The sequence below is a fragment of the Dermochelys coriacea genome, chromosome 10, assembly GCF_009764565.3.
Source record: "Dermochelys coriacea isolate rDerCor1 chromosome 10, rDerCor1.pri.v4, whole genome shotgun sequence".
Lineage (NCBI taxonomy): Eukaryota > Metazoa > Chordata > Testudines > Dermochelyidae > Dermochelys > Dermochelys coriacea.
In genome coordinates this window covers 48,285,086-48,300,078 of record NC_050077.1, presented here as the reverse complement: position 1 = coordinate 48,300,078, position 14,993 = coordinate 48,285,086, and the positions used below count along the sequence as shown (strand labels likewise).

The 14,993-nt window shown below is 47.8% G+C and overlaps 1 protein-coding gene and 1 long non-coding RNA gene across 3 annotated transcripts in view; one reads left to right on the top strand and one right to left on the bottom strand.

The window, feature by feature from the left end:
* The window catches only part of PTPN9 (protein tyrosine phosphatase non-receptor type 9), a 50,434-nt gene that overhangs the window by 26,186 nt on the left and 9,255 nt on the right, over positions 1-14,993 (top strand). For both annotated transcript variants that reach the window (XM_038418166.2, XM_038418165.2), the window contains 7 exons: positions 701-790; positions 1,759-1,883; positions 7,429-7,534; positions 8,955-9,065; positions 11,157-11,485; positions 12,311-12,404; positions 14,673-14,742. In XM_038418166.2, coding sequence (XP_038274094.1) covers positions 701-790; positions 1,759-1,883; positions 7,429-7,534; positions 8,955-9,065; positions 11,157-11,485; positions 12,311-12,404; positions 14,673-14,742 — 925 coding nt within the window. The remainder of the gene's footprint in view (positions 1-700; positions 791-1,758; positions 1,884-7,428; positions 7,535-8,954; positions 9,066-11,156; positions 11,486-12,310; positions 12,405-14,672; positions 14,743-14,993) is intronic.
* LOC122456209 overlaps positions 9,887-14,993 on the bottom strand; it is a 46,278-nt gene continuing 41,171 nt past the window's right edge. The window contains exon 3 of the long non-coding RNA XR_006274948.1: positions 9,887-9,897. This is a non-coding gene — a long non-coding RNA (uncharacterized LOC122456209). The remainder of the gene's footprint in view (positions 9,898-14,993) is intronic.

Here is a 14,993-nt window from a genome sequence, read left to right as displayed (position 1 = left end):
GCACTCAGAGGCTTGCTATGTGAAAGGGGTCACCAGTACAAAACTTTGAGAACCACTGCTGTAGAGGTGGTTATTCCATGCTTATCACTGTAGTACCCAAGTGCCTTCTGGTCCTGCATTAAACAACTTCACTACACATCTGTTCTAAGCCTCTTCAGGTGACGGTGTTAGGAGATGTTCACAGCAGTCTATGAAACCTGAACAAACATGGTTTCTCTATGGATTCTCGCATACACCTATAATCCTTTGCCCTGGGATCTGGCTAGTGGATTAACCACACCCACAAAGGACACAATGGCAGCTAAACTCTTAGTGCGTCTGTCCCCCCTATATAAACCCAGGAACTACGTCACAACCCCAGTCTGCTGCTTCTGTGCCAGACAAGCTGGCTTGCCTCTCATCCTCTCTGCCAGCCCCAGTCCTGGACTAGCTGGCTAGATTTGGTGGTCCAGACGGGGAATTGGTGGTTCTGGTCAGCCTCAGGGATGTGTGAAGGTGGCCCAAGTTTTGAAGCCAGATCTGGAAATTTGTTTGGGTTAGATTTGCATGAGGCTTGGTCACTGAGCAGGTGGGTGGTGATGGTGGCCATATACCTTTAATAATTCCCAGCTGAGCAGGAAATAGTAATGGCAGCTGATTGGAAGCTGCTTCTTATGCTGTCTGCTGTCCCTGTGATTGTTGTGTGCCTCTGAACCCTTAGGAAACCCGGCTGAAGGAAGGAATTGTGAAGCTGAAACCTCACGAAGAACCTCTGCGCTCTGAGCTGCTCAGTGGGAAGTTCACCATCCTAGTAAGTGTGGGATCACATCCTGGTCTTTCTCTCCCACGGGCCTGGTTTGTGCAAGTGGAGCCCTCTCCACGTCTAAAGGGCTTGCAACCTTGAGAGACAGCTGGGCAGCACTGGGAAAAATTAAGTGTGCACGGGTCTTGGAAGGTGAAATACAAGATGGTGGTTGCACCATTAAGTCTCATGAGATTGTAACACCAAGGCAGGGTTTTGGGGTGGTCCAGCTGGGATCCTTGAAGAAGTGGGGGCTGTGCTTATTCACCCACAACAGCTGTGTTCCCCTCTTAGTCTGTCCTTTTCTCCCTCTCCCATTGGCTGCATCAGTGGACTGCTCCTACCTTCATCCTGAGCAAGATGGCAACGTCTCAGAGATGCTGTTAGCTCATCACTATCCTGAGCAGTGGGGGTCCTAAGGGAGCTCCTGGGCCAGCTCTCATGCACAGCTGTAGTTGGCGTTAGCTACTCCTTGGGCTTATCCCCTTCCCTTGGGCAATCTGGTTGGTCTGGGGAAAATGCCAGCTAAAGATGATCAGCTTTTGGGGACTCCTCTGGTTCACTTTAAGGGTGCAGTAGACTAGTGGGAGGCTCGTAGAATGGAATGAGTAAGGAGACAGAATTGTCTTCTCCTCCATGGGTGTATGTCATGCTTTTCTTGTCCCCCAGGGATCAGAGCAGGAAAGCTCACAAGTTAATGAACATTGTGAAAGGGGAAAATAGTCTCCCTAAAATAAATCCGTTCTGTATGGAGTGTCCTGCACATGTCCTCTACATTCACGCTCGCAGTTCTGCATCTCCAGTTTGCTGCAGCATGAAACCTCCATCATTACTATTTATTTGTAGTGCAAGGTGCTGTACAATCACACAAGTAGACCCTGTCCCTGTCCCAAAGAGCTTTGTTCCATCCATGGTCTCTGCAGAGACTGTTCTGCCACTTGTCTGGTGTTTATGCTTTTCTCCTGATTACCTTCTAGAGCGTGCGGGACCCCTCCGGAGCCTCTATTGCCCTCTTCACTGCCAAGTTACATCATCCCAATAAAAGTGTCCAACATGTGGTGCTCCAGGCGCTGTTCTATCTACTGGACAGAGCTGTGGAGAGGTGAGTACAGACATATGTGGCACGTAACTCCTGCCTGCTCGGCTTGCTGTTGGGCTTTTTTTTGTCCATTGCAATCTAGGCGGGGTGGTTTTCCCTGTCCTGCTGAACTCCACAATCCAGGGTTTCCATCAGTACACGCTGTCCGGCAGGAATTTGAATTTGTAGCATGGATTTTGGGGGGAAATCTTGGCTTCCCTCCCCTCTGCCTCCAGTCCCTGCTGCGTTTCCAGCCTCTGTCTCTTGTTGTAGACAGATGTGAGCGCATGCAGTACTGGGCCTGGGGACCAAGGTGGAGGGTTTCTTTTTTAAGCCCTACTCCAGAGTTCATGATTCTGTCTCTTTCAGATCCCAAGCTATTTGGGATAAGAGAGCAAACCTGAGCTGATTCATAGAATCATAGAATATCAAGGTAGGAAGGGACCTCAGGAGGTCATCTAGTCCAACCCCCTGCTCAAAGCAGGACCAATCCCCAATTTTTGAGCCAGATCCCAAACGGCCCCCTCAAGGATTGAACTCACAACCATGGGTTTAGCAGGCCAATGCTCAAACCACTGAGCTATTGTTCATGTGAATGACCATGGCCTATCTCCGACAATATAAAGGAGACTTGCGTATTAGCTGATTTTCCAGGCCTATGGCAGAGCCTGCCTGTCTGAGCAGCCGCTGGTGGAGGCCCACGGCACTCAAGGATAGGATTTCTGTCCAGTGGGAAAGTGCAGTGGGGTCTTAAGTTGTATTGGCCACATGATCGGTGATCACAGGATGGGTAACTGCTGCTACCTTGGCTGATTTTTCCCTTGTATCTCATTGTGGTGTTGATATGATGCCGCATGATGGAATTTTGTTTTTTTCAGTTTGCTTTCTTAAAGACCTAAGAACTTACACGCACAAAAAGAACAGTATTAAGGTTGCAAAGTCCAGCACGCAAAAGAGGAAATGCCAGAATTCAGGTAGCCTGTGAAACTTTCATTTGGTCCCTTTGTGCAGCTGCATTATGATATGGGCTTTGGTGTCGTGATCACATGCTATTTTCTCCACAGGGCCTCTGCCTTATTCAATGCACAGGCAACCATCATTCTGGCATTCCCTATCTCTTGAGTGCTTGACTTTGCAACCTTAGCAATGTTCTCTGAATGTAGTTTGCATGTGTGTTTATAACTACATATATGTAGGAGATTATACTAACAGCTACGCAAGCCCTTGATTAGTTTTTGAAGATGCCCCATATGTGGTTTATGTCCTTGAATCTGCTTTTGAAGGGTCCATAAAGAAGAGAAGTCAAGGGGCGTTTGGCCGAAATGCTGAGGAGTATTAATTGAATCGGTGCTGTTAAAGCAGGGATTTGAAATCGCCAAGCTGTAATTGTGGTACGGCTGCTCCCCCCGGCAATATAAACTCTCCTACACGAGGTGCATTAATCTGTTGAATTATAAGATTTTGGGATATCCAGTTGAATCCCAGCACTTGTCCCTAATGCTGCTGTTTGTTTGTTTGTTTTTTCATCGAGCTTTCAAAATGAACTCTGTTCTTCAGAGCTATCTCTGCGGGGCTCAGTCAGAAAGACCAAAGGCCTGTGAAAGAAAAGCTTGCTGCACTTCAGTAAGCTTATGGAAAATCCCTAGGCCCAGCTGGCTTCCCTGAGAAATTTGCTAAAACTCATAAAGATCTCACACCCCTGATGCTTTCGACTGTATTCGAGAAAGCCGTGGTCTCTTAATTCCTGACTGAGTCATTGGCTCTGGTATGCTTTAAAGAGCTAAGAATCATGGTCTCCCCTGAAGATTTTCAGGGAGGATTTTTGGTAGGGGGATGAGGCAGGATGTTATCTGGGCACACACATTTGGAAGCAGGGAGAATACTCTTTTTATATGTAACAGTATCATTCTTTGGAGCAGCTCATATGCACAAAGGTTAAGGTAACAAAACAGGGAGCCTACTGTGTTACACGTGACAGGCTGACTCACATTCAGGGCTTTGATTTCCTGATGCAAAAGTGAAAGGAAATTCTCAGCTATTCACCCCTTCCCCGCTCTGCTTGTCCCTGGGGTCTGCAGTGCATAGGGCATGGATGATCATTCTGTGTTGGGAGAATTCTGAATCCAATAAGTTGCAGTGTCAGAACGTAGTGGAGAAGGCTGAAACAAGAGCTACTTTACTTCTGAATTGTCTTGCTTGTCAGGTGCTCCATAGCAGTGTTTCTCAACCTTTTGGATATCAGGGACCGGGCTTGTTGCCTTCTTAAACTGTGTCAGGGAGATATCGGGGACTGGCTTGTTGAGAAACATTGTTCCATACGACATGATTGCATTTTGTTGGTATTTAAATACAAGGCTTGTTTGGAATGTTACCATGCCTGATGCACCCTCAACCCTAATAGTCTACTGCATAAAGTTAAATTTTGAAAAAGAAGTGTGTGCTTTGCTATAGAGTGCATAGAGGAATATGCGTTCATTATTCCAAGAGCTTATCTTCTCTTTTGGGCAGACTTGTACCCTAAAGGACTGGGGATTGAAAGGTTCAATCTCTAAGCAGCGCAAAGATGGCTTTTTGTTGGGGTTGCTCATGGATTCTCCTCAAGCGTCACAGAAAAGGATGCATCGTCCCTTTGATTATCATTGTTCATGACTTGTATTCCAGTAGCACCCATGATGTGGTTAGACACTGTCGAAACACACAGGATGACGCAGTCCCCACTCCAAAGAGCTTATAATCTTTGGCCAGGTCTCCACTTGGAAGGCTTTGCTGGTATAGCTATAGCGATATACTAGATTGGCAAAGAGCCACAGCGGCTGCAACTTATACTGGCAAAACTCATCACACCCTTGATGGCAGAAGTCTGTAGTGTAGACATGGCTTCAAAACCTGACACTTCTGCAAATGTGAACCTCAATCCTGCAAATGGATCTGTATAGATGCAAAGGACTCCCAGCGTAGATTCAATTGCAGGATCAGGGCCTCTGTCTATAAATGGGCAGGTAGTTGCACCTCTGCCTGTCAGTACATCTAGTCAGCTACCATTTGAGATTATAAAACATGTGGGCTGACCTGAGGGAATGGCTCTGGGATGCTAGTGAATTTGGAGTGCCATGTGTACCTATGGCACTGCAGAAATAATCAGCATCAGAATTTTCAGTGAGTGTAAATTGCGTCCTAAACTCAGTGAAAGTGCTTGTAAATTTCAGAAATCAGGAGTTACTGAAAAGAGCTCAGCTTGGAATGCTTTTATTTCCATTTGCTGTGACTGAGTACTGGGGGAATAAATTGGATTGGGAAAGTACTTAGTGAAGGTTTAAATTTCCTTTGGATAAAAGCGTTACAAAGTTTAAATAGATCTCAGCTGGCAAAGCACTGGAATTATTGTTGATTTTCTTTTTGGCTGTTTTTTTCTCACTATTGTAATTAAAGATAAATTAATTAAGATGCCTTTACACAGGCTGAAGGCAAGCGGACCATTAAACTCACAGTTTGAAGATGCTAGCAGAGCTCCAAAAAGGACTGGACACTGTTGTAAATAACAAGAGCAACCAGAGTTAATATTAGGAGGGTTAAGGAACATTTCCAAAAGCCCCTGACAGACATAAGAAAATCAGTGGGACTTAGCCCTCTTAATCAGTGAGGCCCTTTTGAAAACTTTACCCTTAAAAGAGTTTTGGAAGGCAGAGGAACACGCCATTATTTATTATGTGTATTGCCAGAGTATCTAGGAACCCTGGTCATGACCCAGGGCCCCACTGTACCAGGTGCTGTACAAACACACGACAAAGAGACAGTCCCTTCCCTCATGTTTCAGAGCATAAACCTGTCTCTTATCAAAGAGGGTAGGTAGAAATTTTACCTTCAGGCAGGTTATCCCATAACAAGAAACCTGGCAGTAGCTGGTGCTGGCCTGATCTAGACTGGCATTTTTTTGTTGTTGTTCTTATAACTACCCAGCAACATACAAATAATCCATATGGGGGAGGAGGGACAGATTAACTCAAGGAGCCAGTAAATCAAAGCAGCATAAAATCCCCTTCCTTTTCCATTTCATCTAGGAGCCCCAGCCACCACCCTCCCCAAAAACCCTATAGAAAAGAGGGCTTTTGCCTCCTGCCTAGCAGGCCAATGTTGCACATTCAGTTTAATTTCAGTTTTGAAATAATTAAACATGTCCAACAATAAGCGAATGAAATAAACATTTAAAAATCTTGAGAGGACACTGTAAACTCTGTTTAATGTACCAAGTGCTTAGCTATGCCTGATTCACCATGCACCCTACTTCAGAAACATCCAGCGTGATCTCAGAGAGCCCCAGATAGAGGCGTTGTCTCATGCTGCAAGATGTGTAACTGAAGTCGTATCTGCCTATGTGCATCCTGATTCCCCATCTCTGTTTCATGCATTGCAAAAATGAGAGAGAAGGGGTCACACTGATCCCTGGTTTACAAACTTCCTGTTTTCAGGTGATCAAGAATTTTGGTTTCAGCATGAATGGAAAAAACAGGTTTTCACCTGTTACGGATTTTCTTTTTCACTGCTGAAGCTATTGATTGTTTGAACCAAGAGGCAAGAAGCTGTTTGTACAGGGTGGTGCACATATTAATTACAAGCATGGTGTAATTAACAAGCAATGGGCACCTTGATCAGTTTCCTAGTGCACAAAACCCGCCCCAGGCTTTTCTAATCTGCCGAATGGATCACTTAACTGCACAATGTTTAGACAGATGATTTTTTTGATGTGCACCTGGCACTTAGGCTGCAGTTCAGAAAATAACGGGCAGTTTGTGGGCACAATTTGGCCCCCTTACATCTGGAACTGTTGCATTGCAGGTGTTATGTTTCTAAGATATTTTACTGGCCAGATCCTGTTTAAAGCAACAGGGCCAGCTCCCCTATTCATTGGACATTGTGCTTCTGTAGTAGAAATGCTACATTGAAAGTGCCATTTCCAAACTGCTTACAGGGGAGAGGATTACACCACTTGATAATCCAGCATCCATCTTGTTTTTATTCTTCTTAACTTTGAATGCTAGATTACTGTGTCTTGCCTGTAGTAAGGCCCCAATACAGCAAAACACCGTAAGCATGCAGTTGAGTCCTATGGACGTCAATGTGAGTTTAGTGAGGAGTAGGGTGACCAGATGTCCCAATTTTATAGGGACAGTCCTGATATTTGGGGTTTTATCTTATATAGGTGCCTATTACCGCCCCCCACCCCCGTCCTGATTTTTCACAGTTGCTGTCTGGTCACCCTAGTGAGGAGTTTGCCAAATTGCCACCAATGCCAAGAATTGATAGTGCAAATACCCTATTTGGGTTTCTGTGATTTTTTCTTTTTTCTTTTCTGTTCCTAAAAACCTGGGGTCAGAACCTCAGTGGTGTCAATGAGCTGAGGGTCTGGCCTTTGTTGTTCAAAGTGAATATCCTGCTTCACGCATTGCAAAAAAAAAAAAAAAAATCGTGGTACTTAAGGGGTTAAAAGAATCCGTGCTTTGTGTGGCTCTGTGTGCCAGGATTCTACTTCACCGGTGGCAGGTGATTCTTTCTTTCTCCCCCATGCACCCAGCTTCGAAACGCAGAGAAACGGTCTGGTTTTCATCTATGACATGGCAGGCTCCCACTATACCAACTTCGAGCTGGACCTGAGCAAGAAAATCCTCAACCTGCTGAAGGTAAAGGAAACAGTGCGGGGGGAGCTGATGGGAATGGAGGCTTTCCCCCCCTGCATATTCTGAGACTCTGCAACCTATTGTAGGGAGTAGAAAGGATAGCGCAGTGGATAGGGCACTGGACTGGGACTTGGGAGACCTAGATTCAATTCCGCAGACTTCCTGTGTGAACTCGGGCGAGTCCCTTAATCCATCCTGTGCCACAGTTCTCCTTCTGTGAAATAGATACAGTAGTGCTGTTCTACCTCACAGAAGTGTCATGGGGATAAAATCCATTTTAAAGACTGTGAAGAGGGCCCTATATGTCCCTAGATAAAGACTGCAGAGTGAAGCAGCTCTCTTTGAACCCCGCTGTCCCTTAGACCCTGAGAGTTCAGAACACATGTCTGTCTCCACTCTTCATGGTAGCAGGAGTCAAAGCCTTTGCCAGTGCTATAAATAGAAAGGGTGAGAGTACTTGTGGGAAGTCACCATCTCTGCAGTGGCTTCTTTCAAACACGAATATCTCTGCTCTACTTACTTTGCTATCCAAAGCTATCTAGACTGTGAGGCAGTGCTGTCTAGTGGGTAGAGCACAAGACTCAAGATTTGATTTCTAGTGCCAGCTCTGCCACTGGTGCACTGTATGGCCTTGGGCTAATCAACCTCAGTTTATCCATCTGTGAAATGGGGAGAATAGTAGTTCCTCATTTACCTCAAAGCGGGTATTGTGAGGATCAGTTAGTTAATGATCATAAAATGTTTTGGACGTGTAGGGCCTGATCTAAAACCCACTGAATTGGTGGGAATCTTACCACTGACTGGAGTGGGCTTGGATCAGGCCTGTAAGTACTATATAATGTGAAGGGTTTGCTTTTAGAATGTATCTGCTTCATGGTTCAATGGCTTAGAATGTTTCAATTAAAACAGAGCCAAGGTTTTTTGACTAGTTTGTTTTTAGTATCATGACAATTACTGATTTCCCAAAAGAAAACATAAGAGAAATAAGGAAGCATTACACAGGGAAATTTTACCACAAGACTTTCCCTTTAAACACATAGACAATTAAACTGTAACCATAATGCATTTTATGTATATACAGAAAAGTTAAATAATCCAGAACAAACTAACTCATGAGCTTCAAGGAAAAAAAGATCCCAAAGTTCCAATTGTGTGTTAACACAGCTAGGCATTTATAATGTACCCATCAGCATGACCTCTGGGCTGCACTCCTGTAACTTCCGAAAGAGCAAAGAGTCAAAGCAGCTTGTTCTTTCCTTCAGTTAAATTGCCTCTTGCTGTTGGGCCCTTTGCCTGATTTCTCTCCAGGCATGTGCTGTATCCTCCCCCTGCTGGCCGTGAGTGGGGAAGGCAGGAAAGAGAAGGCATAGGTTGTGGTTATCTGAAAATGTGGTTTTAAAATGCATCCGTGTGCCATCCACAGGGAGCCTTCCCGGCTCGTCTCAAAAAGGTGTTTATTGTGGGTGCCCCGATGTGGTTCCGAGTCCCCTACTCCATCATCAGCCTCCTGCTGAAAGAGAAGCTCCGAGAGAGGGTGAGTAAAACATGGGCCGGGGTGGGGAGGTGCTGGCACATATAAAAAAGCCCCGAATCAGAGTCCCTGCCGTGGGGAAATTCTCCTTAAACAGGGTGTCACGCAGGGAGACTGTGAGGCAAAGGCTGATGTTGCGTGATAGATAGGTGATCTCATAGCCTCTGGTGCAGGCCTTTTCATACACGCTGGCCAATGCGTTCCAGTGATGGCAGCTGGCTATTTCTCCCAGTGTTGCTAAAGAAACATGAGGCTAAGGGCTAAATGCATGAAGGGTGCAAACAGGAGCAGCTGCATTGAAGCCAGCTGGGTTGTGTCCATCACACCTGGGGTTGACTTAGCCCTGAGCACTCAAAAACAGGCCCGACTGTTGAACTTGCTAGAATCTCAGCTCACTTGTGCCTGCGTGTGTCCACACCAAAGTGCTTTTGTGTCTGTGCAAATGGTTGCACCGTTACCCTGCTGGCACAGCAACATGCTCTCTTGCAGCCAAAGCTTCCGAGGCTGCACTTGGCTGAGAATCTCCAGTTGGACTCTCTTGTTATTGTTAATGTGTATGATAACTGTGGCGGCTGGCCCCAGTCCCATTCAGGGCCCTGTTGTATTTAAAGGGGAAATTAAATGTTTTTTTTTTAACGTGTGGGAGGATGTATGTAAAAAAAACAACCACCATCTGATTTAGGTCACAATGCAGAAAAGTAAGTAAACATGTGCATACCTTTAAGTAGATGAATAGTGCCATCGAAATCGGCATAACTACTCAACTGTATGTGCTTTGCTGGTCTGGGGTCTACCAGAACTCATAGATAGCCTTAAATTAAAGGCCCAGTCCTGACTTTTTGGATGGGGTTTAGGGCACTCAGCATATTGCAGATCATACTCTAACAGGCTAAATGGAAAGGGCTTTAATTTGCAAAGTCCTTTGATCAGGCTTCTGGGCTTTTCCTGCAAAAGTGGATTGTATCACATCCAACTACTGTCTGTCTTAGATTTTCCCTTTTCATTTAGCACCACAGAATCTACAAGTAGTAAAGCAAAGCAGGGGTTTGCATTCCTTCCAGTGGTTCGGGTGTTTATATTGTCATGAAAATGTAAGGACTGCAGCTTCCTGCTTTCGCTTCCAAGAAGGGGTTGAGGTACCATCGTTTCACTCAGAAGCCTGACCTTGGGTATTGACAAATAAAATTATTTTTTAAAACAATCCTTTCTTTACAGTCCATTTCCAGGGCTGCCCATGAGTTCTGTTAACCATCTAGGGTCTGAAACCATTTCTTCCTTTTTGGAAAACAAGTACAGTTTTTTAATTCTCTTTTAATCATCAACCAAGAGATCATATTCAGACCTTGAATTTGGGCAGCATTTCAAAGTAAAGGAATTTAATCCAGCGTGTACGGTCTTTCTACGGCCCCCGGAGTCTGCCACGCTTTATAGACCAAGTCCATGTCTGGAAGGGGTCCTCTTTCAGATAACTAGCAAAATGATGACCATAGTGTGAATGTTCCTTAACCAAAGAGGATGTATAGCTGGCAACCTCATCAGTATCCTTAAATAACTTCAGATGGAACCATGTCCTCAGAGTTTAATGCTCCCAGGTCCTATAATGGTGTAGCTTTGAATTGCACCTGCTCGCCCCACTCCTCCTGATTAGAGCAGGAGACTTATATGAAAAGCACCCACCTGAAATGTGGACTTCTCCCCAGTAGTCACAAATCCAGCCTTGTAGCCATGGAAAGGGAGCTGTTTCTATCCAGACAGTTCACAGACCAGATCTCTGTTTTCCTCAGCCGAGGAGAGGCAGACTCCCCCCTACTGGAATATGTCAGAACAGCTCCATTCACTAAAGAACAGATTTCTAAACAAGAGAATGGAGGGGAAAGGGAGCTACTCAAAGACCCTTTGTGAGGAATTTTCCAGGCCTTGTAATGGCTTCAAGAGGGAAATGGATCAGTTCACTTCGTAGCCCCAGCCAGGCAAACTACATCCCCTTCTACGTGTCCACTGTCTCAAGCAAGCCCCCCTCCCACCACATACAGGCTGGTCAAGTCCATGCTCGGGGTGCGTTTCACCCCATCCCATCTCACTCTGTTCCCCCAGGTTCAGATGGTGAAGATGTCAGAGCTGAAGGAACACCTGCCCCGGGAATGTCTCCCCGAATACCTAGGGGGATCCCTCAAGCTGGACCCTCTCAGCTGGAACTGCCGGTTCCTCCCCCAGCAGAATGGCCACCCAGATCCGTTGGATGAGCTGATCCTGGTACCACTGGTTTCACCGCGAGATAATGGCTCGGTGCATGTTCCAGGACCAAAGTGCATGACTGTCCATCAACTGATGGACCATGTGAACCAAAAGCAGAAGCGGGGAATCTACGAGGAGTACGAAGACATCCGGCGCAGGAGTCCTGCAGGGACCTTCATCTGCTCCCTGTAAGTACACAAGGAAAGCCACTAGGCACGGAGATGGCGATGTCGGAGGGATAGATCACCAATGGGTCTGCAAAATCAGAACCACAGCTGGGCTTGCTTGACGCAATCCCTCTCTTTCAATGAGGAAGCTGCTTCCATTCTCTTCATTCCGATCTGGCTAGTCCGTGCAGCGGCAGCGGGTCTGACCTGAGTCTCTTTCCTCTCGTGGCAGGCTCAGCAGTAGGAGATGGAGGGCAGAGGGATGGTTTAGAAATCAGCAGTAAGATAGAAAAAGGGACTCCTCAGTCCAGGATGCATTTATTGTGCACGTATCCACGTCTTACTGGCCTCGCTGGCGGAGAGCAAACCTGGTTTTGCTGTGCGCCTCTGCACGCAGAGTGCCACCAAACCAGCCCCTTCCTTTGTGGCCGTGCAAAGCAACGGCCGGAAGGAGGCAGTGCCTCCAGTTGAGAAGGTTGCAGTTCTGCTGCAGGTGCTGGTCAGGTGCATTGGGATGGGTGATCCCTCGCTCTAGCTGCCTGGGAAGATTCAGCCTGGTTTATTATTGGATTGCAGACTTACCAGTGCCGTCCAAGAGCATGAGGGAGAACAAAGCAACCCTCCTAACATCACGATCCAACTTACCAGAGACGAGAAGTGGGCGTCAGTTTTACCATAACAATCTGCTAGACGGGCCTTTCCCTAGATGAGGAAAGCCCTGGGTTTGATTGACGGCGGAGCCCAAACTCGGGCACCAGGCGCATGGTGTGATCTAGAACAGAGTCCTTCACTGCTTCCCGTCTGCTCTCTCTTCCTCACTTTTCCTGCCTCTTCTGTGCCCCACAGGGCTCCGTATAACCAGGAGAAGAACCGATATGGGGACGTGCCGTGCCTGGACCAAACTCGAGTGAAGCTGACCAAGCAGTACAGCCGCTCGGAGGTAAGCAGGCAGAGTTTTCCCTGAGGTGCTGACTCTCCACCGTCTAGACGGCCCCTCACCCTCATTCCTGGGGTGGCAGTCGCATACTGGACATGCCTGTGTGCTAGGGTGAGTGATTTGCCAGCTGGGGCAGTGTGAGAGCCATGCGTGGCCTGGTGTTCTGAAAACACCGCGTAAAACTGTGAGGGTGGCTTTATTTTGGCTGGGGACTCCTCTCTCCAGACCAGAGACCCAGCCCCCACCTGCTCCAGGCTTTCACATGTGCCTGCTCCTTCACAGCAGGGTCTCTCCTGGGGCAGCCAGCTCCAAGAGAGCAGAGGCTCTGGAGGGTGGGACCCTGAGGTGTTTTTAGGCCAGGTCCCCAGGAGAGGCTGGCAACTCTCTCCCCTCTTGCCGCTTCCGCCCACCCCGAGGAACGTCCTCGGGTCCTGCCTTCCACTCCTCGCCAGGTCCCTCCGTCTCCTATGCTGTGCACTCAGGACGTAGGCAAACCCGCAGGCCAGTGTGGCTGGCGGGAAAAGGCCTCCCTCGGAGTTGGGAGACACCTCTACGTGCTCTGCCAGCCTGTGGTGCCTCGAATCAGAGTCTCAAACCCACATCTCCCACCTGGTCGTGCATAGCCCTGCGCTTAAACAACAGCACAGGCCCTCCTTGTCCCTGTATTGGAAACCCCAGCACTGGTTAGAGTGGTAGTGGAGAATTCTCCTGGACAGAGCCACATGCCTAGCAGTGCTGGGCAAGGGGGACCCTGAGGGCCTTGGCCATGCTGGGATGACCGGAAAGGAGCACCCCATGTCCCACCCTGCTTTAACACTCGGAAGAACATAGGCCTTTAACGTTAAGGGCTGGATCTTCATCTGGAATAAATCTGCCTAGCTCCATTGACTTCAGTGACCTAACACTGATTTACACCTGCTGAGGGTCTGGCTCTAAGTATTAGCTTCTCCTCTGAAACCAAGATGGGAACTCGTTCGCCGGGTGCGACATTGAGCCCCGACAGCCAGCCAGTGTCTCGCGCTATGGGCTATGCTAGCTGGAAGCTCCCAAATGCCCGTTTCAATCCTCTGTTGTCGCTCTCAGCGCACGTGCTCCCTGGTGAGAAATGCCTCCTGCTGTAGTGAACGTGGGGGGCACTGAGCCAAACACAGTGCACTGGCCTGGCTGCTCAAGGGGCAGCAGTGTGACACTCATTTAAAAAAAAATAGCTCAGCCTGTAGAGCTCTGAACCCGAACATAGCGCACGGGGAGGCTTCAGAGTAACTGCAGCTGCGTGAGCATGCAGTCAAAAATCGCTGACGACAGCCTCGTTCATCTGCCCAAGCTGGAATCTGGGGGCGCCACTCCTAGAATGGTCGATTATGACACTAACCCCTAAATTCCTGAGGGATGCAGTTCTGGGCACCACTTTGGGGTGCGTGTCAAGTTTTCAGTTGCCCCAAGAGGAACACAGACCCCTGAGTGCCCCAACTCGGGTCCTTGCAGAGAAAGAGATCTTTGTTCCTTTAAGATTCCAGCATGTCTGAGCTTTCTATGGGAAGAAGGGAGTGAAGAGAGCCCGTGTCCGGAACAGCCCTCTGCGTCCCTGGGTGACATGGACAGCAAGGCATCGTGGGAGGTTATTTGGGGGCTCTGATTTGAATCTGGTCAGACTTGACAGTTTCTCTTCCCTGCTGAGTTTGTTACTTTAAGGTGCCTCCAGGTGATCGGAAGGGCTGGAGTTTCGCTCCATCACATTTCACTCCCTTCCCCTGCTTTTAGTTGCTATTTGATCTCTGCGGGCATTTGGACTCCCTTCTTTCAACTGCACTCCTTCCCCCCGGTTATTTGTCAGGGGTATCTGGAAATAGTAATAGCCTAAGCTCCACCCAGCCTGATGGGAGCAGGTTGCACGTCCCATGGCACTGCTGCCCCAAGTGTAACTGGCCTGTTTGGTGGTAGTGTAGTTGAAAACAGCATCACGGCTGTGCAATGGGCCGTGGGCGGATTTTGTTTTAAAATAGGCCAGTGTCAAAGTGTTTTAAAACTGATGCAAACTTGAACTCCCTCCCAGCACGAAAGCTGGGTTGCAGGAGATGCCCCAGATGAGGTTCAGGGATCTGGGAACGCATGGTGCCCACTCCTCTTTTATCTATCCCAACCTGCATACATCAGACTGTTTCTGTTGCTCAGCTGACTAACAGCTTTCCCCTGCCCTTGGGCATTCCTCCTCCAGCATGTTGTGGTGTTATGCTCTGCGTGGTAACGGTTTGTGTACCTTTCTCTCTCCAGCTGACAGACTACATCAATGCCAGCTTCATGGATGGCTATAAACAAAGGAATGCTTACATTGGTACTCAAGGTAAGATCATACTCTGCTTAGAATGGGGTCAGTACGCCACGACGTTGGGCCCACTGGTAGGCAGCATCGGGGCAGTGAGCTGGCATGTTGCTGTTCATATGCTGCCGACGTGGCTGGCTGGGGGAATCTCGGCACTGATCCAGTCTGTGCTCGTTAGAGTCCTGTAAAGAGTGATTCTTGCCTCTGGAGGAGCTGGAAGGAACAAGGTGGAGCCATAGGTGCCGACTTCCCCTCTTTCCTGTGGGTACTCG